The sequence below is a fragment of the Anabrus simplex genome, chromosome 5, assembly GCF_040414725.1.
Source record: "Anabrus simplex isolate iqAnaSimp1 chromosome 5, ASM4041472v1, whole genome shotgun sequence".
In the NCBI taxonomy this organism is placed as follows: domain Eukaryota; kingdom Metazoa; phylum Arthropoda; class Insecta; order Orthoptera; family Tettigoniidae; genus Anabrus; species Anabrus simplex.
This window is the reverse complement of record NC_090269.1, coordinates 202,536,149-202,559,929: the sequence shown is the minus strand read 5'-3', so window position 1 is coordinate 202,559,929 and position 23,781 is coordinate 202,536,149. Positions and strand designations below refer to the sequence as shown.

The window sequence follows — 23,781 nt, the reverse complement described above, 5'->3', positions numbered from 1 at the left end:
GCTATTCCCCTGCAGGCGTACTGTATGGTACTAATGTTCATTGAGCACATTTTGCCCACGATTCTGAACCCTAGCGAAGTGTTATACCATCCGTTCACAAAATGTGACGCCTTGAAATCATGCAGCAACGTCCTTTTACCTTGTAACGATGTTAATGTGACGTGCCTCGTGACCGGGTGTAACGAAGAGGAAAATCAATGCATAAAACTAGGTACTCAGCTCTCGTGGTACTACCAGCATGTTTCCAACCGTGTAGCGTAGCGAATGTGGTTAGACGTTCCCCTAGCTATCGACGGAGTATGCCCGTGGCGTTTCGTATTTTCAAGTATTTTTGCATCGGTATGATGTTTGAATACGTAAACACAGGCCCACGTTCGCCACATTCAAACAGTAGAGTGACGCTGTTATTCATCTTGTGTCCGACTCGTTGGCTGAATGGTCAGCGTACTGGCCTTCGGTTCAGAGGGTCCCGGGTTCGATTCCCGGCCGGGTTGGTGGTTTTAACCTTCATTGGTTAATTGCAATGACCCGGGGGCTGGGTGTTTGTGCTGTCCCCAAACATCCCTGCAACTCAGACACCACACATAACACTATCCTTCACCACAATAGCACGCAGTTACTTACACATGGCAGATGCCGCCCACCCTCATCGGAGGGTCTGCCTTACAAGGGCTGCACTCGGCTAGAAGTAGCCACATGAAATTATTATTATTATTATTATTATTATTATTATTATTATTATTATTATTATTATTATTATTATTATTATTCATCTTGTGTCCTGTGCTTACTCCGCTGGTTAGGGTCCGAATGTATTGTATCTCTGCTGTCATTCGGCATGTTTTCCACAGAGGAATACGCTGACATGCTCATCATTTATGGGGAAGCAAGACAAAACAAGTTCGAGGCACTAAGTCAGTAACAGGAACGGTATCTCATCAGGCGACATCCGGCTGCTACGGCATTCCGCCGTGTTGAGAGACACCTAAAGACAACAGGCGTGATTTCCAACCAGCCACCGGCCCGCGATAGGCCCGTTACATCGGGTGAAACAGAAGAGGCCGTTCTGGAGGCAGCTCGTAATAATTCACACACCACTACAAGGGCGATTGCCGTCCGTCTGGCGAATACTGCATCAACATAAATTTCACCCATATCACCTTGAGCTACATCAAGAGCTCCATGGGCGGGACTTCGAAGCTCGAATGGAGTTCTGTCGGTGGGCATTAGGCAGGCTGCACAATGATGCAGCATTCGTATCGCATATCTCTTTCTCGGACGAAACGCGCTTCCACAATAATGGGAACGTAAACCGCCACAACATGCACTATCGTAGACCGAACAATCCTCACTTGGTGCGACAGGTGGCTCATCAAGTACGATGGGAAGTGAATCTTTGGTGTGGAATCTTGGGGGAACGCCTAATTGCACCTTATTTCTTTGAGGGCCATTGGACAGGTCCACGCTACCTGCACTTTCTGCGCCAGGAACCCCCACTGCTGCTGGAGGATGTGCCCTTACACGATCGTTTGACGATGTGGTTGCAACAGGATGGAGCTCCACCACATTCGACTTTATCCGTTCGTAACCGTCTGATTGAGTAACTGCCAGGGAAATATATAGGACCATGAGACCCTGTTCCTTGGCCTGCCAGATCACCGGTTTTAACGCCGTTAGACTTCTTCTTGTGGGGACATTTGAAGAACGTCGTTTACATTCAAGCGCCAGAAGACCCCGACCAGCTCCAGCAACTCATCACGGACGCCTGTCGAGCAATTACACCTGGAATGCTTCAGCGAGCAAGACGACCTATTGGACACCGGGCCCGAGTATGAATAAACCGAAACGGTCACCAGCATTTGCTGCAATAAAACATTGTCAGGGCAGTTGTGTCCCTATTTTTTCCGGTCTGTATTTGTCCGGCCTGCTAACTAATCGGCCCTCCTTAGGGCCACAAACATATTCATTCACACACAATTTGCATGAAGGCGGGTGCTGAACTTACATTGCGTGCAGTACGTATTAAGGAAATATTTCAAAAATTTGTAATCTTCGCCCTGGACTCTAACCTCCCACCTGACATGAAAGCCCGCTCCGCCACGCCTTTACCAACTACACTACGGTTCCTTACGGCACACTAGGCAGCTTTTTAGCAAGTATTAGGTTTACTGTGGTCACAATATTAATTGTTTCGCCGGCGTGTCAGGTTCATATGATCTAGAAGGCACGCGCATGTCTTCCAGTGTTTAATGCGAGTATAACATTACGGCGTCCTATCATGGTGAGGCGGTCAGTACCAAGATATCCGGTTGTGCTCTCCGAAAATACTGGCAGGGCAGATCATTTCAGGACTGAACGAATATTATGGGTTGCATAAAACTACATTGGATGGGGCGGCTGAATCACGCTGTATACATTACTGCCAGCTCCACAGTCTAGGCGTAGCGTGCCTATCTCTCAGTCGGAGGCCCAGGACAAGATTCCTGGCTAGGCCAGGGATTTTTACCTGTATCTGGGAGCTGGTTCGAGGTCCACTCAGCCTACCTGATTGCAATTAAGCTATTGGCGGCGAGATAGCAGCCCCGGTCTAGAAAGCCAAGAATAACGGTCGAGAGGATACGTCGCGCTGACCAGGCGTCACTTCATAATCTGCAGGTCTTCGGGATGACCAGTGGTCATTTGGCAGGCCAAGACCCATCAGAGCTGTAGTGCTCTGAGTTTCTTTTTGGTTACATAATAGAATAAAATGGCTGATTAAAGATGTACATTGGTTTCAATATTTCGCAAAATCAATACTGTATTTCAGTTAGTTAAGGTGGTCGTTCAAATTATTTCTAAGAATGTACTGTTCCAAGTTCAATCGCTTGTTGTCCCATTCCTTGGGATATTAATGATGTGTAGTGACTGGTTTATGCACTAACAGCAAAACAATGGACACTCACGCCGAAAAAGGGAACGAGCCTTCTCAGCTTCAGCTGATAACAAGGTCACAATCTCCCTAGTAGGCAGGCACCTGGCAGCATGCATTCACCATTTATGTTCTCGAAGTTTTCAACATGCCACCGAGAACATCGCTTTCCTCAGCACTTAAATACTTCCTGGACGTACTTATATGACACTATACAATGCTTTCATGGACGACTGTATATTCTGAATGTATGGGTATCCTTATAGGTACTTCGGAAACTTAGTATACCCTTGGAGTTACTTCAGCAACTTTATATACATACTAGCAAAACGTACCCGTGCTTCGCTGCAGTATTCTACATTGTATACGGATATCGAAGTAAATTACTGTACATGCAGTGAATAAGATTTTTTTTTTAAATTGCATGTCTCTTAGCGTTATCCAGAAACAGCAGCGGGAGGTTCCCATACTTTTTTTCCAATGTAAGATGTGAGTGACAGAGTTGTGATGATAACAGCCATTCGCAATCGAGTTGGGAAGTGTACACTATAATGGCAGGCGCCGTTGCCTACTGCGCGGTCACAATCGATTTGGGGAGTTTTCGTTACAATGGCAGGCCCCCTTTCCTACTTCCAGACAGATTACAGTTGGGGAGCTTTTATTATAATGGCAGGCAACTTCCCTACTGCCAGTCAAAATTGAGTTGTGCTGTTGTCATTATAATGACAGGCCTATTTTCTTAAGGACAGTCACACAGAGTTGGTGAGTTTCCATTATAATAGAAAGGCCATTGTGCCTAATGCCAGTCACATTTTAGACGGGTAAATTTGTTTATAATTGCGGGCGGACTCGCCTACTCCCAACCACAATTGGTTAGGGGAGTTTTGGATAAAATTGCAAGTTCCTTTGATTTCTGCCAGTCAAATCGAGAAGGGAATTATTAATTACAATGGTTGTCGATCCTCACTAATGCTAGTTACAAAGGATTTGGAGAAGGATCCCATTCGCACTGCCAGTCAAAGTCGATGTGGAAAATAATGATTACAATAGCAGACGCCCTCCTGCTGAGAGTCACTATCGATGTAAAATATTAATTTTAATAGCGAACACACCATTTCTACATCGCTACAAATCGACTTCATCGAATATACAGTATAAAGGCCTATACATATATATTTTGCTATTTGCTTTACGTCGCACCGACACAGCGGCGACGATGGGATAGGAAAGGCCTAGGAATAGGAAGGAAGCGACCGTGGCCTTAATTAAGGTACAGCCCCAGCATTTGCCTGGTGTGAAAATGGGAAACCACGGAAAACAATCTTCAGGTCTGCCGACAGTGGGGCTCGAACCCACTGTCTCCCGATTGCTGGATACTGGCCGCACTTAAGCGACTGCAGCTATCGAGCTCGGTACCGAATATACAGTATAAAGATCGACATACGAAGTATATGCATGTTTACAATATTGCAAACCTTCATTTACAGATTAACTGCTACTAAACGATACATCATTTCGACAAACGGATTGTACCATAAGACTCCTCCTTTAGCGGTTTAAATGGCTGGTCTTAAAATATTTTCTCCTGTCTCATCTATTTATGGATAAAATTGAGTTAGAATCGTAAAATATGCTGAAATTTGAGCAATGTTTTCTGACAGTACATTGCATTTGGGTACTTATGTGACAGCTACAAACATACAGTTTGGCCCACGTATGGATACTGGGTGGGCTTAAAGTTCGTGTAGAATTAGATGATTCTATCTTTCGTATAAGCGATTCGAACGACGATTCATACGTGTACAAAGAGCAAAATGTTGGTATAATCGAGGAATAGAGACAAATCTAACATACAAGGAATAGAGATACGACGGAACGCCATAGGGACAAAGTTGTAGAACATTCCAAATTGAACTGAGATTGTGCCATCCGTTTTGAGATACGACTTACCGTTTAGCTGCGCTGCGAAATACCTCGAAACGAAGGTTTGCACCGGCATTAAAATTGCCTCAATATTCCGATATTTTTCGGGAATAAAATGAAATATTTAAAAATCTTGGAAGCTTTCCGTCGATTACAGGCTAAGACTTATAATTTTGCCAAATTTCAATTTTCTAGCTCGTCTGGGAGATTGTGCATCAATCTTGTTTTGAGGGAGGGGAGGGGAACTAAAGCTAACAAATATGCAGATGGTCATCATTACGCCTGAGAAGGATAACTGTACGAAAATTTCATCAAAATAGTCAATGCACAGGCACACAGTCATTACGTACTCTACGTACAACACATTTTGGGCTATGTCCGCTGGACTTACCCTGCAAAAGCGACCGTTATTAATCCTCACATCGAAAAAATGCACATGAGAAAGTGTTTTAGGCATGGATTTTCATCAAGGTTGGTCGATTTCCAGTCAGGTTGGCCATATATATATTGTGGGAGAGTAAAATCACTCTTTCGGTTCATTATGAACCCCCAGTCCATTCCGGAAATTTGAAATGGTATGGACCTACAAACCTACCTTTGGACAGGTGGATGCCAAATATGAAGTTTCGTTGACATATATCCAGTTTTCACGTTTTTAGTTAAGGACGGTGAGACTTGTACTGAAAAACCGTCCGTTAATATCTCCCCTATCAATCCTTATATCGAAAGAATGCACATAAGAAAAAAGTTTTATATATGTATTTCCATCAACGTTGTTCGATTTTCAGTCAGCCTGGTCTTGATATATTGTGGGAGAGTAAAATCACTGTTTCGGTTCCCTATAAACTCCCAGTCCATTCCGAGTATTTGACATCATCCTAAAAATATACCTCTGGTCAGGCGGATGCTAAATATGATGTTTGGTTGAAATATCTCCAGTAGTTTTCAAGTTATAAGAAATACGCTTTACACTCAGCCACTCTTGAGTTATATCCGAAAAACGTTCCGTGAATGATATCTCTCTTATTAATCATCGTATCGAAATGATGCATATGAAAAAGAAAGCTTAAGAAATTCATTTCCATTGTGCCAATACATTTTCTGCCACGTTGTAAAATGTCGTCAAAGTAGATGTATAGACCATGCGAGACGGGATTTGTGTAAAGCGAACTGTGTTTCAGAAGTTCACACGGGGCCAAAGTCGGAAAAATAGAGCATGATCACGAAGCCTGTGGAAGAAATAAACATTGAAATGCTAGGTAGTTAGTTTAAAAAACAATATAAATTTTATATGTTATTAACACACAACTATCTGCTGAAATATTAAATGGACGACGAAGTCATCGTTTGCGTATTATCGCAAGGAATCTAAAAAAAATATGTACAAAATATTCTGCAAGTAACAGAAGAAAATATAGTAGAACGTCACATATTTAATATAAAGTAACAGTGTTCCAGTTTTAAATAAGAAGAGAAAAACTTAACAGGTGAGGCAAGTGGTCAGACAAGGACCAGAATATTGACTACTGACTGAGTAAAATATTGCCAAGTAAATACAAGACGAGAATTTCAAGAAGGAAGAAAATTAAGGAAAATAGAACGTCAGGAAAAATAAAATGTTATCTGAATTCACTTTCAATTTATAACAGAATTGATACTGCAGCAGTAGTGAACCCAATATAATATATTTGAAAGCAGTCATATTTATTATCAAATATATAAGAACAACAATTATAGACTGTCGAACTACTGAAGACTTTGATATGAACTCATACATATCATATTTGTATTCTGTTAAGCTTAGCGCAAGAAAGAAGACCGTCAATATGTGTAACCAGATCCTCAGTAGACCGTCTTGGGTATGAATGTGTCATGGAGGATCCTACCAACTTGATATAGAACGGGGGACCAGCTGATCTACGGATTCCAGCCGGTCGAGCGCAGCAGCCCTAGCTTGGATGGCTACAGATTCGTCATAAACCAGAAAATGACAAGCTAAGTTTTCTAAATTATAGTTCTTAATTAAATTGATGCAGGATAATATTATGAAATTATAGCCTAAATTGTGTATCTGTACTATTAATGGGATCAGTGAAGTGTAATTTCAAAATCTAGCTCTCATGGTAAGATATGTTAGGATCGATATACCTCGATTGGGAAAAGTGACTGTGTATTGAAACACACATTCGCAGCTCAGCGCTCGTGCAGTGCAGTCCTGTAAGCACTAAGCTCCGGCTACCAAGAACCTAGCACCCAGAACGCTAGTTACCCAGCCGCTAACTGCGATACCTACGCTCCAGCCAAGTCACAGGGTTCTATCAGAGAGCCCCTTCACCACGGGAATAGGCCACCTGCAATACTGCCTATTTCAAATCAACAATTGCTAACTGCCACCAACAATAGGCAGAAACCGCAATCGCCTGCTAGCCAAGTTTACGGCAGGCCCAAGTAATTTGTCAGACCCAAGCAATTTGTCAGAGCCCTCAGTGTGGTCACTGGTTCGAGGCTTGTCCCGTTGAGATACGTCAAAACTAAACCTGCCTCGACCGTGCCCACTGAGTGAGCACCTAACAGCGCGCCGGTCCTCTTAGTGAGTTTGACCGTTCCAGTGTTTTTAATATAAACACCCAAGCTCCCCAGCCCATACCAGCCGTCAGGACAACCTTGGTGGACTGAGTAGCCAAGACACTGACGCTCCCATCTCCAACCATGTCCACGAAACCCCCAACCACTCCCAATTTCAAACAGCCATTAGAAATAGGTGCCAGAAACCAAAACACCTGGTATGATCCATTCATCTTTCCCATACCATATGAGGTCTACCTACACACCGCCAAGCCCTATCACCGCGAACGCATATACACAGCCATCCAGCCAGTCATTCAACATGTCCAGCTCTTGCAGGAGCTCTCTAACGGATGTATCATTCTATTCCCCATGGATATCGAAGGCAGCTATAGCGCCATATTTGAACATCTTAAAACGCAGAACATCCGTTTCAGAGTGTGCTCTGGGTACGCGCCAGTCGCCGAAGCAGCTGCCCAAACTGAGCTGGACGCAATACATACAGAAACTCTAGACACAACACATACAGGAACTCAAACCAATCCTGCACCACTAACATTCACCAAAATCTCACAAGCTCACCCAAATCAGGCACATCAGACAGCCCAGACAGAAGACCCACCAATTATCACAGACTCCCCCCTCTCCCCCCCACCAGCATCCGAACCCGGGACTGAGACCCCATTAGTCTCACAACCGGGTGCGGAAACACACTCCAGATACACTCAGACTAGGAGCAGGCGTAAAAAACCTGCCCCTAAGTCCAAGAAATCACCAACATCCTACACCAACACCACAGAGACTCGAACCCGCACCCCCTCCCACTCAACACTCATCACACAGTGTTTCAATTGCCTTCGCCTGAACCACTCTGCAGCCTCGTGCTCAGAGGCTCAAAGGTGTAATCGGTGTGGCGGTCCCCATCGTCACACTGAGTGCACTGTACCACGCAGCCAGCCGAGGTGTGCGAACTGCCAAGGCAGTCACGCCGCCTCATTTCCTGGCTGCCCGTTCCTGAAGAGGGCAATTCGGGACCATTACAGACACGCCAGGCACATACAAGCTCACCACAACACACCACAGACCCCACTCAGACACGACACTTTCCATCACTCGAACCCAGGACCATCTAACAATGCATACACGAACCAGTCCTGCCAAGCCTCCCACGCCCTGATCAGCCTACTCACCAAGCTAATAGCAATCCAGGATCAACCCCTACTCCCCACTATGCCTGCCAAGCAACTGATCCTAAACTAAATCCCGCCCAGAAAATCGTCCCCGCCAAGTCACAAATAGCAAGAACCAGCCCTCACTTCCAAACTAAAGTCTCCAAGCAAAACACTGGAACACTCGGACACCGAGGCGGGTGCACTACAACGAACTGCCGCATTTCTTATGCTGTCCACTTCCGAATTTAAATGCTGTTTTCTCTAAATTTAAGTATCAAAACCAGCCGATACACAGGAATATAAACATATTCCAGCGCACAATCCAGCGGCAAGGCCCGGTCAACCACAGCAACACCGGGCGTGGTCAAAGCATGGATGGGTGACCATCCAAATTTGCCCTTGCCGCTGGCTCAAAGACTAATTTAGACATTTATCTAACATCCAGCCATGGCACGCAAAGAATAACGTTGGGTTTTACCATATCACCACATAACCGCACACACTTTACAGTCAACTTCTACCACTTATTATTATTATTATTATTATTATTATTATTATTATTATTATTATTATTATTATTATTATTATTATTATTATTATTATTATTACTATCACTCTAACATATTTTATTCTTTTTATATATCTATTTTCTACAACAGGCCAGGTGAGGAGCGCGGCATAGCGCACCGGTACTGGCACCGCAACCGGCACCCCCTAAGGGGTGTCCAAACTGAAAATATGGGAACTGTGTATTGAATGTAATATATTAGCTATAGAGAATTATTATTGATAGCAGGAATGAGTAAGATTTACTACAGCATAATGACAGCATAAGTTGAGGAATGGATATCGCAAATAGGTCAAGTAACCTAACGTGTTGTTGGTCATCATGATAATATGGTATAGAACAGATATGCAGCCAATATGAGTTATTCTTTGTCAATGCAGAAACAGGAAGGAGTATCATAATATACTAGGATGTTAGATGTCATTGTGGGAAATGAGATGTGATCCAGTGAAGTGAAGATATTTTCAATGGAATAGAATACGTCGTGGGAAATGTGTTTACGAGCGAAGGATATGAGATTTAAGAGGAATGGCTACGTTATGAAGGTGTTATGAATGAATTAAATGATATGCAGGTTATAATTAAAGAAATAAGAAATCGTCGAAGAGAATGTATATGAAAAAGGCACAGAATTGATAGAATGAATATGAAGGATACGTATATTTAAGTCTGGATCGTGTACAAGAAGCATTGGCATATAAAGAAGTCTCATCGAAGGAGTAGAGAAATATGATGAAGGCGTAGCTAACCGAGACAGGTAAATGTCAAGTCAAATAATTCTCACTATATCCCTATGTTGAAAATAAAGATATAATGTTAGGAAATACCCTTAATAAATATCCCATGTTGGTATTGCATAAGCTAGTATGTGGTGTATAATGCTGTAATCATCAATATTGACATCCATAGTTATAATTGAGCGATCCAATGGATTGAAAGGAGTGAATTAATTTAAGAGGCGAATGTCATTTCATTGAAGGTACAACTTAGGATCTTAAATGAGAGTTGTGATTAACTAAGACCTAAAATAATTAGAATTCAGTCACAGACAATAATTTTATGAAGTTATACGATGCTATTTAAATGATTAAATGCACTATGGTTAGGCCAGTAGATGCCAGGATTATGCATGGCAGTAGAAAATAGCAAGCTTAGCGAATCATTCAACGGTAATCAAAATAAATGACCGTGGCAGAAAAACAATTTAGTTGGTCAGAAACTATGTTAGACGGTTAAAGTCAGAAAGTATGTGTTTCTTTGGAAATAATATTAATAATAATAATAATAATAATAATAATAATAATAATAATAATAATAATAATAATAATAATATTAATAATAATAATAATTGTACCGGGCGGTACACCTCCACGCCGCTAGTTCAAATATTGCGCCAGTTGAAACTCCTCTACAGGAGAAAGCCTGAACTTTAACAAACTGTATTAACTCAACGGTTTCTCGGAAGATGTCACTACTGTAAATTTGGTAATTTTGAAGTGTTCTGAACTGTGTCTATTTCGATTTGTGTTTGTTTGCTCCGTATCAAGAAGTTTGGACATTCTCTAACAGATGTCTCTACCAAAACTGTGATAACGCACTCTGGTGTAAAGGAATGTACTCCCCTGAAGAAATTTTGTATTCCTAAGTTTTGGGTTTACTAAATTTTGTTCTGTGGTTTGTGGGTTGGCAATATAAATCCTTTCTTTCCACCTGTTTTGAATGTAGCCAATCAACAATTTCTGTAATTAATTTTCCACCAATAAGGTGTTTCTTCCTCGTCTTGTGTATTTGTTTTTGCTGTTATCCAATAAAAGTTTGTGGGCGGGTTTTATCATTCATGAAAGGTCTCGAACTTTCCACGAGGGTATAAAAACTGCTGATTTTCTGGTCTCGGGGCCACTTCAGTAACATCTCTCTTAGTGTGTGAATATGTAGCAGGGGGCGGCAAGCGCCTCTTTCTTCAAGCCGAAGTTCTTCAACAAGGTAATGGCCTGTTAACATCTTTATTTCTTGCTAGCTCAGCAGTTTAACTCTCGGAGAAGGTTCGAAACCTTTAAAATGTAATCCATCTTCCTTAAAATGTAATTCCTTTTCGCTATCTATGTAAAAACTACTATTTCTTGAACTGTAAAGCGGGGATAGAGAGTGCTTCACCCTCTCGAACTCCCCTTCATTTTGGAAAGGAGGTGACTACGTTTTCATAACCGTTCTTCTCTTCTTTAATGTAGTAAGTTTTCTCATACGTGTCACCTCCCTAGCTTGGGATTAGCCCCTGTATGATCGGCCTAGCGCCACATAGGTTTTAGACAAAAACTTTGTGTAGGAGTGCAAGTTATCGCCTCCATTCAATTTTGTATTTTGGGCCAGTTACTTAACCCGTTTGTTTTCCTTCCTGCGAAGGCCCAGTAGATTGGGTATTAGGTACCCCTGTTTCACTGTATGTCTGCCTTGAGGGCAGTTAGTGTAAAGTCAGTTTATAGCCTCTTAAATAGGCTTGAAAACTTTGAGAGCGCATCTGCTCTTTCTTGTGTGTGAAACGTGCCTCTAGGAGGCTTAACATGGTAATTGGGAGCAAGTGCTCCTTGGCATGATTGGGGTTTTCTGCCCCTTTGTGTGAACTGGGTACATTGGTAAAGTTGGGCTCATAGCTCAAGGATTGTAACTGTGGGGCTCGAAGCCCAAAAACTTGTAACGAACTGTAACCTGTAATTTCTTAATTTGTTGATCTGCTACTTGGTACCTGTTATACTTTGTTATTTGTTGATTTTGAAAAGAAAATATAACCTTTGTTAAAGTTTTAAATTAACTTTAATTTGGTAGTTGAGACCTGTTCCAGCCCGCGCCTTCTTTCACCTCTGCTGTTCCACAGATACCTCGGAACAACAACAACAACAACAATAATAATAATAATAATAATAATAATAATAATAATAATAATAATAATAATAATAATAATAATAATAATAATAATAATTTCGTGTGGCTATTTCTAGCCGAGTGCAGCCCTTGTAAGGCAGATCCTCCGATGAGGGTGGGCGGCATCTGCCATGTGTAGGTAACTGCGTGTTATTGCTGTGGAGGATAGTGTTATGTGAGGTGTGCGAGTTGCAGGGATGCTGGGGACAGCATAAACACCCAGCCCCCGGGCCATTGGAATTAACCAGTCAAGGTTAAAATCCTCGACCCGGCCGGGAATCGAACCCGGGACCCTCTGAACCGAAGGCCAGTAAGCTGACCATTCAGCCAACGAGTCGGAATCCGTAGAAATGATCTTAATAGTTTTCAATATATATATATATCTGTGGACATGTTATGATGAAAGAAAAGAGTTCAGTCGTCAGTTTGGTGAATGGAAATGCAGAGTTAGCTCCTGTAAAGTCTGCAGGTGATCGTTATTAGAGAATTGAGATGTATATAAAGACACTCTTACAATAATTATTTTGATTTTTGAGGTATGAAACAAAACATTAATATAATTTTCTCTTTCCTAAGCTTATTATTATGTTAATAAACTAGTTAGTTAAGATTAAAAAGGTGTAATATATTTATTTATAGATTGAAATGGTTGAATAGTTTATTGATAATGATGTGTTGCGATTCTCGTCTTTCTAAAGCGTTAAAGGTGTGGAGACGTCCATCGGAAATGTTGGATCACGAATTATGAGCAACTGCACCACTCTTCTGGATTCACGTTAAGCGAATTTTACGATAAATATACCCTGAGATCATCTGAGTAGTCGGGGAATTTTATTTACGCCGTTATTGGACATAGTAAGGGCGCACCATTAAGCCAGGCAAATTTCTATTAAGTTTCGTCGTGTATATTTTGTGGGAGTGCAAAATCACGGTTTCGGTTTCGTATAAACTCCCAGTAAGTTCATGGATTTAGAAACAATATTGGCCCTAAAACATACCCAAGGACAGGTGTATTCTAAATATGAAGTTTGGTAGAAATGTATCCCGTAGTTTTCAAGTTATAGACAGACAAACAGACAAACAAACTGACAAACAAACACCAAAGCTAAAAAATATGCGGATGGTCATTATTACACCTGAAACGGTTGAAACGGATAACTGAATGAAAATTTCGCCAACATAGTCAGTGTACAGATATACGGTCGTTACGATTTTACTTATGTAGATAACAGATAAGTTTGGGTACGTTTGTAAGTGCAGACCTTCATTTCGAGATTTACTGCTCCTAAACGGAACATCATATCAACAGACGATTTGCACCATCAGACGCCCTCTTTATCTCTCTAAATGTTTGGTCTTAAAACATTTTCTCCTATCTCCCATATGTGTTGGTTCGATTGAGTTAGTATATTTGAATGGGGTGAAATTTGGGTGCATTTTTAACATTTTACATTATTTTTCACATACTTATGTGGAAGCTAGAATCATGAAAATTGGTTCGCATATAGCCATTGGTCCTGTCAATACGCGTGGCAAATTCTATGACTATCTTTCCTATATGTGTGCCAAACTGTGTAATATGTGTGTAAAAAGCGCAAAATTTACGAACAAAATTTACAGCCAATCTAACGCATAGGGGAGAGAGAGACGACAAAAAGTCATAGGAGCAAAGTTGTAGATCACTCCAAATTGACCTCAGATTGTGCCATTCGTTTTGTGATAGGACTTTCCCAGTCTGTACCGTCATTAAAACTGCCTCCAAATTTCGATATTCTTCGGGGATAAAAAGTAAAAAATTTTAAGAACTTGGAAGTTTTCCGGCGGTTACAGTCTAAAACGTATTATTTTGCCTAATTTCAATTTTCTGGCTCATCTGGCAGAGTGTGCCGCAATCTTGATTTTGGACGAGGGGGGTACAATTTAGGATTATCAGAAAACTATAGCTAAAAAATATGCAGATGGTCATGTTTACCCCTTAAGGGGATAGCTGTTCGAAAATTTCGCTAAAATGTCAACGTGCAGACACACGGTCGTTACGATTTTATTTATTTATATAGATAGATAAGGAATCTGCTCCACGCCGACTCGTTGGCTGAATGTTCAGCGTACTGGCCTTCGGTTCAGAGATTCCCGGGCCAGCTCGGGGATTTTTTCTGCTAGTTGCTTTACGTCGCACCGACACACATAGGTCTTATGGCGACGATGGGACAGGAAAGGCCTAGGAATGGGAAGGAATCGGCCATCGCCTTAATCGAGGTACAGCCTGGTGTGAAAATGGGAAACCACCGAAAACCATTTTCAGGGCTGCCGGCAGTGGGGTTCGAACCCACTATCTCCCGGATGCGAGCTCACAGCTGCGCGCTCTTAACCGCACGGCCAACTCGCGGTCGGGGATCGCTTCTGATTAATTCTTCTGGCTCGGGGACCGGGTGTAAGTGTCCGTACCAACGCTCTTCTCATCATATTCAGACAACATACCACACTACCAACCACCACAAAAACACGTAATAGTGATTAAATTCCTCCATATAGGGTTGGCGTCAGGAAGGGGCATCCGGCCGTAAAACAGTGCCAAATCCACATACATACATACATACATACATACATACATACATACATACATACATACATACATACATACATACATACATATATATGTATATGTGTGTGTGTGTGTGTGTGTGTGTGTGTGTGTGTGTGTGTGTGTGTGTGTGTGTGTGTGTGTGTGTGTGTGTGTGTGTGTGTGTGACACAGTCCGCACCCGCGACTCCACAGGTGTTGGAAAAAGCGGTAGAAAAAGAAGAAGAAGAAATCTTCTCCACGTACAACACATTTTTGGCTATGTTCGCTGGACTTTGCCTGCAAAACCGACCGTTCATGATATCTCCCTTATTAATCCTCCTGTCGAAAAAATGCACGTGAGAAAGACCTGTTCTAGAAATGGATTTCCATCAAGGTTAGTCGATATCCAGTCAGGTTGGGCTTGTATATATTGTGGGAGAGTAAAATCACTGTTTCGGTTCCCTATAAACCCCAAGTCTATTCCGGGAAATTGAAACGGTATTGACCTTAAAACCTATCTATGGACAGGTGGGTGCTAAATATAAAGTTTGGTTGAAATATCTTCAGTAGTTTCCTTCTTCTTCTTTATCTGTTTACCTCCAGGGTCGGATTTTCCCTCGGACTCAGCGAGGGATATCACCTCTATCGCCTCAAGGGCGTGTGTCCTGGAGCTTCCGACTCTGGGTCGGGGATACAACTAGGGAGTATGACCAGTACCTCGCCCAGTCGGCCTCACCTGCTATGCTGAACAGGGGCCTTGCGGGGGGAAATGGGAAGATTGGAAGGGATAGACAAGGAAGAGGGAATGAAACGGCCATGGCCTTAAGTTAGGTACCATTCCGGCATTTACCTGGAGGATGAGTAGGAAACCACGGAAAACAACTTCCAGGATGGTTGGGGTGGGATTCGAATCCACCTCTCCTCAGTTGACCTCCCGAGGCTGAATGGACCACGTTCCAGCCCTCGGACTATTTTTCAAATTTCGTGGCAGAGCTGGGAATCGAACCCGGGCCTTCAGCGGTGGCAGATAATCACAATAACCACTACACCACAGAGGCGGCGCAGTTGTTTTGAAGTTATGATAAATACGCTGTACACGCACCCGCTCTTGAGTTAAGTCGGGTGGGAATACCGTAAAAACCTGTCCGTTAATTATATCTCCCTTATTAATTCTCGTATCGAAATGATGCACATGAGAAAAAAATAGAATTGGAATATCATTAAGGCAGGTAGACTTCCGTTAAGTTTGGCTGTGTATATTTTGTAGGTGTGCAAAGTCACGTTTTCGGTTTCGTATAAACCACCAGTAAGTTCAGGGATTTACAAACAATATTGGCCCTAAAACATACCCAAGGACAGGTGGATTCTAAATATGAAGTTTGGTAGAAATGTATCCAGTAGTTTTCATTTTATTGATAAGCAGACAAACAAACAAACAAAGATACATGCAGACACCAAACCTAAAAACTATGCAGATGGTCTATATTACACCTGAAACAGATAACATTACGGAATATTCGCCAATCAATGTACACACACACACACACACACACACACGTTACGATTTTATTTATACAGATAAAATATTTAATATATATCTTCCATATACACTGACTGACAGTGACAATGCAACACCAAGGAGGAGTGGTTCGAAAGGGATGAAAGTTGGGGAAAAAACAGAGACGGCACGGACGAATAATTGATGTTTATTTCAAACCGATATGCAGGTTGCACAATGCGCACGGCATCGACTCAGTAGGATGTAGGACCACCGCGAGCGGCGATGCACGCAGAAACACGTCGAGGTACAGAGTCAATAAGAGTGCGGATGGTGTCCTGAGGGATGGTTCTCCATTCTCTGTCAACCATTTGCCACAGTTGGTCGTCCGTACGAGGCTGGGGCAGAGTTTGCAAACGGCGTCCAATGAGTTCCCACACGTGTTCGATTGGTGAGAGATCCGGAGAGTACGCTGGCCACGGAAGCATCTGTACACCTCGTAGAGCCTGTTGGGAGATGCGAGCAGTGTGTGGGCGGGCATTATCCTGCTGAAACAGAGCATTGGGCAGCCCCTGAAGGTACGGGAGTGCCACCGGCCGCAGCACATGCTGCACGTAGCGGTGGGCATTTAACGTGCCTTGAATACGCACTAGAGGTGACGTGGAATCATACGCAATAGCGCCCCAAACCATGATGCCGCGTTGTCTAGCGGTAGGGCGCTCCACAGTTACTGCCGGATTTGACCTTTCTCCACGCCGACGCCACACTCGTCTGCGGTGACTATCACTGACAGAACAGAAGCGTGACTCATCGGAGAACACGACGTTCCGCCATTCCTTCATCCAAGTTGCTCTAGCCCGGCACCATGCCAGGTGTGCACGTCTATGCTGTGGAGTCAATGGTAGTCTTCTGAGCGGACGCCGGGAGTGCAGGCCTCCTTCAACCAATCGACGGGAAATTGTTCTGGTCGATATTGGAACAGCCAGGGTGTCTTGCACGTGCTGAAGAATGGCGGTTGACGTGGCGTGCGGGGCTGCCACCGCTTGGCGGCGGATGCGCCGATCCTCGCGTGCTGACGTCACTCGGGCTGCGCCTGGACCCCTCGCACGTGCCACATGTCCCTGCGCCAACCATCTTCGCCACAGGCGCTGCACCGTGGACACATCCCTATGGGTATCGGCTGCGATTTGACGAAGCGACCAACCTGCCCTTCTCAGCCCGATCACCCTACCCCTCGTAAAGTCGTCTGTCTGCTGGAAATGCCTCCGTTGACGGCGGCCTGGCATTCTTAGCTATACACGTGTCCTGTGGCACACGACAACACGTTCTACAATGACTGTCGGCTGAGAAATCACGGTACGAAGTGGGCCATTCTCCAACGCCGTGTCACATTTATCGTTTGCTACGTGCGCAGCACAGCGGCGCATTTCACATCATGAGCATACCTCAGTGACGTCAGTCTACCCTGCAATTGGCATAAAGTTCTGACCACTCCTTCTTGGTGTTGCATTTGCTCTGTCAGTCAGTGTAATTAGGACTGACGCCTGAGAACTTCCAAATATTACATTATGATTACAAATGGAAACTGTTCAGTGTTACTCACCTATATGGTTGACGGGCTTCATGAGGTCTCCTACTAATGCTGCGTACACTACTAAATTTTCGAACGTCCAGGTCAAGTTTGAGGGAACTCCCAGTTTGTCCCTAACTTGGCCATTCATCAATTCAGCTAGCTGGACTGTGCCAAAGTCACACGACGTGGGTTGCTGGCTAAGGTTACCTGTTCACAATATAATGTTATTGGTAGCACTATCGCATTGAAAATAATAATAACAAAAATAATATAACATTTATTGTAACATGTGTTATACGGTATTAGTCAGCTAACATGTTAACTTCAAATAATTCATAAACCGTTAGGGATATTGTAAATCTGTTTTTACTTGTAATAATTTTACCAAGGGGCACATAATTGGACTTGCAGTACTTTTCCAGAGTGTCAGTATCTGCCAAGATAACGTTACTACTTTTTAAATAGAACGTGAAATAGAATGTGAACATATAGGCATAATCAATTTATGTCAAAAAGGATGGTCAACAAGAGCAGTTGCTGACGTGTGGGTCGCAGTCAAAGTGATATGGTTCAAACATGGAAGCCGCACAGGGAGTCAGGATCTGTTGACTTGCCTCGCACAGGTCGTCGTCGAAGGGCTACACTGCAATCGATGTCCGTTACTTCGAATTTCGGCTCGGAAGAACCCTGAACGCAATGCTGAATAATGATATCCGGGCAGCCATAAGTCACCGCATTTCAACTCAGGTTCCACGAGGCTGTAGTTCACTCATGGCGTCCATGGTGAGACCCAGCTCTCAAACTTAGACATCACGTGGTGCGGTACAAATGAGCCAAATATTATGCCAAATCATCTCTTCAGAATTGGTATAAAGTCCTTTCCACCGATGAGTGTCGCATAAGCCTTGTTCCTGAGGATCGTCGATAACGTGTTTGGAGGCAATCTGGTAGGGCTTCGTGTCTCAGACACACTGTCCAGCACGTGCAGCAAGATAGTGATTCCCTGATGTTTTGGGGTGACGTTATGTGTCATGAAGTCTGGTCATGTAGGGCAGTGACGCGGCTCTACGATACAGGGACAAATTACTGCGCCCCATAGTGATACCATTTTTGAGGAGAATTTGTGTTAATGGACGATAATGAACGCATCTATCGCGCTGTTCTCGTTAATGACTTCTTTTGCTTCCAAATGGGAATTCAATTTATTTTCAAAAGGTAGCAGGACTAAACCACCATTACCAAGAGGTTCTGAAACGTAACACAACAACTTACATTAGAACTGACTCTGCAGGACGCGATGATGTTCATGAAGTTGGATGCGTCGTAATGTTCTTCTTCACAGTCTAATGCTGGTTTGTGCAATGGAACGAGTTTGATTGTGGTATAGCTGGAAAAAAATATTCTTCATACAGAAATTTTAATTATTCAGGAAGAAATAGCTTTATTTCAGGAATAGATTCAGACATTCTGAGATACTATTCGTTCTTAAATGGAGGCAATTTCCTCTAAATTTAGCCTTGTCTGTCACAGTTAAGAACCGTACGGACAAACTTTACTTACAGTAGATTAGGGATAAATCTCTCCACTCCGGTGTTTGGTCAATGATAACTGTATGTAGCTTTCACTGCAAACCTCTAGACGTAACAGTACAACTCTCATCTACAAGTACACACAGTGCTATTCATAAGGAAATGTTATAGTAAGTCCTGACTTTTCTGTTGTTAGGCATCTCAACGAACATCCGTGGTGTGATGGTCGATTCTCTTTTGCCGTATACCAAGCTACAGTTGCCTTTAAAACACTTACTGCGTCATCATAAGAAGACTTCTGCAAAAGTATGTAGGCCTATGTGAAAGGTATTTACACAATACATCAAACAGTCATACGGTTATGCAAAAAGTAAGTGCCAATTATAGCTTTCGATTGGATATGAAGTGATGAAATACTGGTAGAAAACGTGTGTGAGTTTGTGAAGTGGGTGAGTACCGTACTTTTACACAAAGTATGCTCTCTGATAAGCTCGAGGTAACAGTTGCCGTGGTGTAATGGTCGAAGTACGGAGATGGCGCAACGTCTGTATTAGGGTGGTGGGGGCGCAACTCACTGTAACCAAATCATTTTATTCATATCATGAGCTACAAGGATTAAACACAAGTCTAATCGTGTGGCATACAACGAATAGCACGCAATGTTTGCAAAGAAATAAAGACATGCATCATCAGACACTCCTGATGTGTCACAGGGTGGTCGGCGAGGACCGCAATGTTCTTTGAACTCCCGTTGCCTCATGCCATGGATTATGTCTTAATACTACTCCTGAAAGACTCCGACTCGTTGGCTGAATGGTCAGCGTACTGGCCTTCGGTTCAGAGGGTCCCGGGTTCGATTCCCGGCCGGGTCTGGAATTTTAATCGCTTCTGATTAATTCTTCTGGCTCGAGGACTGGGTGTATGTGTCCATCCCAACACTATCCTCATCATATTCAGACAACATACCACACTACCAACCACCACAGAAACACAAAATAGTGATTATATCTCCCCATATAGGCTTGGCGTCAGGAAGGGCATCCGGCCGTAAAATAGGGCCAAATCCACATGTGCGACACAGTTCGCACCCGCTACCCCACAGGTGTGGGAAAAAGCGGTAGCAAAAGAAGAAGAACATTACTCCTGAATTGATGTGATAACCCAAGCAACTGAACAAGAATTGTTTGTCAACATCAAGTAGTGGATTAGGTGTACTTATCAGCGTAATGGATACACTAACAACCACTAACCACAGACCGCGCAATGGGTTAGCGTATGTAGAATAGGCACGGACTTATATGCCAAGTTAAAAGATTAACTAGAATATGAAATTAACGTTAAATACAAGAGTGTACTGATAGAAAAAGAGAGTGAATTAGAGAAGTGGAAGTATATGGACATTCAGTAGGCTTTCTGGCGAATGGGTAGGCAGTGTTACCGTCAGGGACTAAGGGCAGACATGCTGACGCATGTACCGTTCGTAAATGGATTCGAATTCCTTGAGCGCTAAATATTTTAATTCACATTTTAAGCTTTCAGGATCAAATACAAGGCCATTCGTGACGTATTATACCAATAGCATGCAGCATGCATATTCAATGTGTACTAGCCTGACACTTGTGCAAGTGAGTATGTTGACAAACTCCTCATCTACGGTGAAGGAAGACAGAACCCACAGGAAGCTCAGCGCCTGTACCACGAAAGATGACAACCAACCGCAAAAGCGTTGATTTTTGCTATTTGCTTTACGTCGCACCGACACAGATAGGTCTTACGGAGACGATGAGACAGCAAAGGCCTAGGAGTGGGAAAGAAGTGGCCGTGGCCTTAATTAAGGTGTGAAAATGGGAAACCACAGAAAACCATTTTCAGGGCTGCCGACAGTGGAGTTCGAACCCACTATCTCCCGGATGCAAGCTCACAGCTGCGCGACCCTAACCGCACGGCCAACTCACCCGGTGCAAATATGTTTAGGAGAGTGGAGCGACGTTTGCTTATAACTTCGTCACTTTCCTGAACAGTTCCTGTCAGAGAGGCGCCAATTACTTTCTGTGAAACTACTGAGGTCCGTCTCTGTGGTGTAGTGGTTGGAGTGATTAGCTGCCACCCCCGGAGGCCCGGGTTCGTTTCCCAGCTCTGCCACGAAATTTGAGAAGTGGTATGAGAGCTGAAACGGGGTTCACTCGGCCTAGGGAGGTCAACTGATTGTGGGTTCGGTTCCCACCTCAGCCATCTTCGAAATGCCAGGGTGGTACCTAACTTAAGGCCACGGCCGCTTCCTTCCCTCTTCCTTGTGTATTCCTTCCAATCTTCCCATCCCCTATCAAGGCCCCTGTTCAGCATAGCAGGTGAGACTGCCTGGGTGAGGTACTGGTCATCCTCCCCTGTTGTATCCCCGACCCAATGTCTCACGCTCCAGGACACTGCCCTTGAGGCGGTAGAGGTGGGATCCCTCGTTGAGTCCGAGGGAAAAACCAACCCTGGAGGGTAAGCAGATTAAGAATAAATAAATAAATAAATAAATAAATAAATAAATAAATAAATAAATAAATAAATAAATAAATAAATAAATAAATAAATAAATAAATAAATTTAAATAAATAACCCTCGATGTGAGGGTGTTCGGATACATTGGCTTTGTGGATAATTCTCGAAGTACAAAACGCGAATTATATTAGGAGGCTCAACTGGGATTCGAGCCTACCTACCAAATGCAGTAGTGTTAGCAGCACTCCACTTAACCTATGACACCACGGCGATTCCACCCAGCAGTTTACCGGAAAGCGTACTTGATGGACAACTACTTTCGGTTCACAAATTCACACACGTTTTCTAATAGTATGTCATCGCTTTTAGCGTTCATTTCATACCCTACTGAAAGCTTATAACTGGCACGTATTTGTTACACACATGTTTTTGAAAGGTGATGATGCAGTAAGTGCTTGGTGTATGGCAAAAGAGAATCGACCATCACACCGCCAGTGACGTTCGTTGAGATGCCCAGCAACAGAAAAAGTCCGGCGCGGCGGATTCACCTGGTATAATTGACATGCATGTGTCATGGGAAGTGTGATTTTTATTCCTAAGAAACATTATCACGTTACTTCTAATTTCCAATCGAAGAGCACGGCGCAAGAACCAGACAGTTCCACTTTTTTGTCAATTTCGTTTTTTGCTGTAAGCTATTATTTAAAAATGCTCTATCTGCCGGTGCAAGAATTGTTCTGCTCTGCTGATTTGGTGCGTAGTAGGAGTGTAAAGGGAGCTCTCGGGGTTGTTTTAACTGTTTCTGCCGGCCCATGAACCCTGACAGCTCCTGGAGCTGTCTGTTTCTTGCAGCAGCTATAGTTCAATGTTCCACCACTGCGACCGCACCTTTGGTGTAATCGAGAAGGTTAAAAGTGAGAGAGTATATGTGTGGCATAAGATTGTCGTACCCTGGTATAGGACGCGAGTAGCAAGTTCATTGTTAAGGATGTAACACGAGCAATGTTTTTGGATTACATAACTCACTTCAAAACCTTCTTCAAAACAAAGGTATGTCGTCGTAAAGGCGAAACTTTGACAGTGTCAAAATATAGAGACGTTGAGTAAAACAGCAATGGACTGTCGTGCAGTGTCAATGCGAGTACTATTGGAAGGGATGTCTTCGTTTCGGAGAAAGCAGGAGCTACTCTTTCCTTACCAGACGCATCAAGTGTGTTCTACATCGCAGTGTCTTGAAAGGCAATGCAAATAAGGCAAAGGAAGTTAAAGATATAGCTTCGAAATATGTTCCATCTCACTGTTTGTGGTTCTATAAATATGATAGTTTCAACTGGGAGTGATGATACACCCGGTGATGATGTTGGTGCTGAATAATGAAACTCATTTCCTTGGTGTATATAAATCTCGAGGGGCTGCCTGGCCGAGGTGGTAAAGAGGGGTGCTCGGTTCACCCGGAAGGGCGTGGGTTGGAATCCCCGTCAGAAAGTCGTAAAATTAAAAGAAACGACATTTCCACTTCCGGAGATGCACATGGCCCTGAGGTTCACTCAACCTACACCATGAAATGAGTATCAGGTTAATTCCTGGGGGCAAAAGTAGCCGGGCGTTGAGCTAACCTCTCTACCCCATCAAGTACCGAGGTTACGGATAGAAGAACGGTTTGCTGAGTCCTGTATTTAATTATGGCCCCTCAGTGCTAACTCGTGAGTTCCACAAATTTTAAGCACTCTACTACTCTATTTAGTATGTCTCTTCTTTTTGTGAATACTCCATTATGTTTCTAGACTGAGATTTTATATGCAGATTCAATTTGTACACCAATGTTAACATTCCCAAATAGTTTGTATTTATGGGCATTTCCTAAGTGTAGTGCGCTTCACTGATATGTTTTAATTCGTTCAAGACAGCTCCAGCCAGTGGCGGCTCGTGATCAATTTCGCCAGGGGGGCCCGATATAAAGTGTCTGGCCATGAATATGGGATTGAGACAGGCATTTTTAAAACATGGGCTTCTATACTGTACTAAAAATTCAATAATATCGAAACTACTAAGTATATGAGGCTGTTGGAATCGGTCTTTC

General features: G+C 43.2%; 1 protein-coding gene across 1 annotated transcript in view; it reads right to left on the bottom strand.

The window, feature by feature from the left end:
• The window catches only part of LOC136874437 (retinoid-inducible serine carboxypeptidase-like), a 130,312-nt gene that overhangs the window by 52,860 nt on the left and 53,671 nt on the right, over positions 1-23,781 (bottom strand). The window contains exon 7 of the mRNA XM_068227802.1: positions 17,716-17,892. Within this exon, the coding sequence (XP_068083903.1) occupies positions 17,716-17,892 (177 nt within the window). The remainder of the gene's footprint in view (positions 1-17,715; positions 17,893-23,781) is intronic.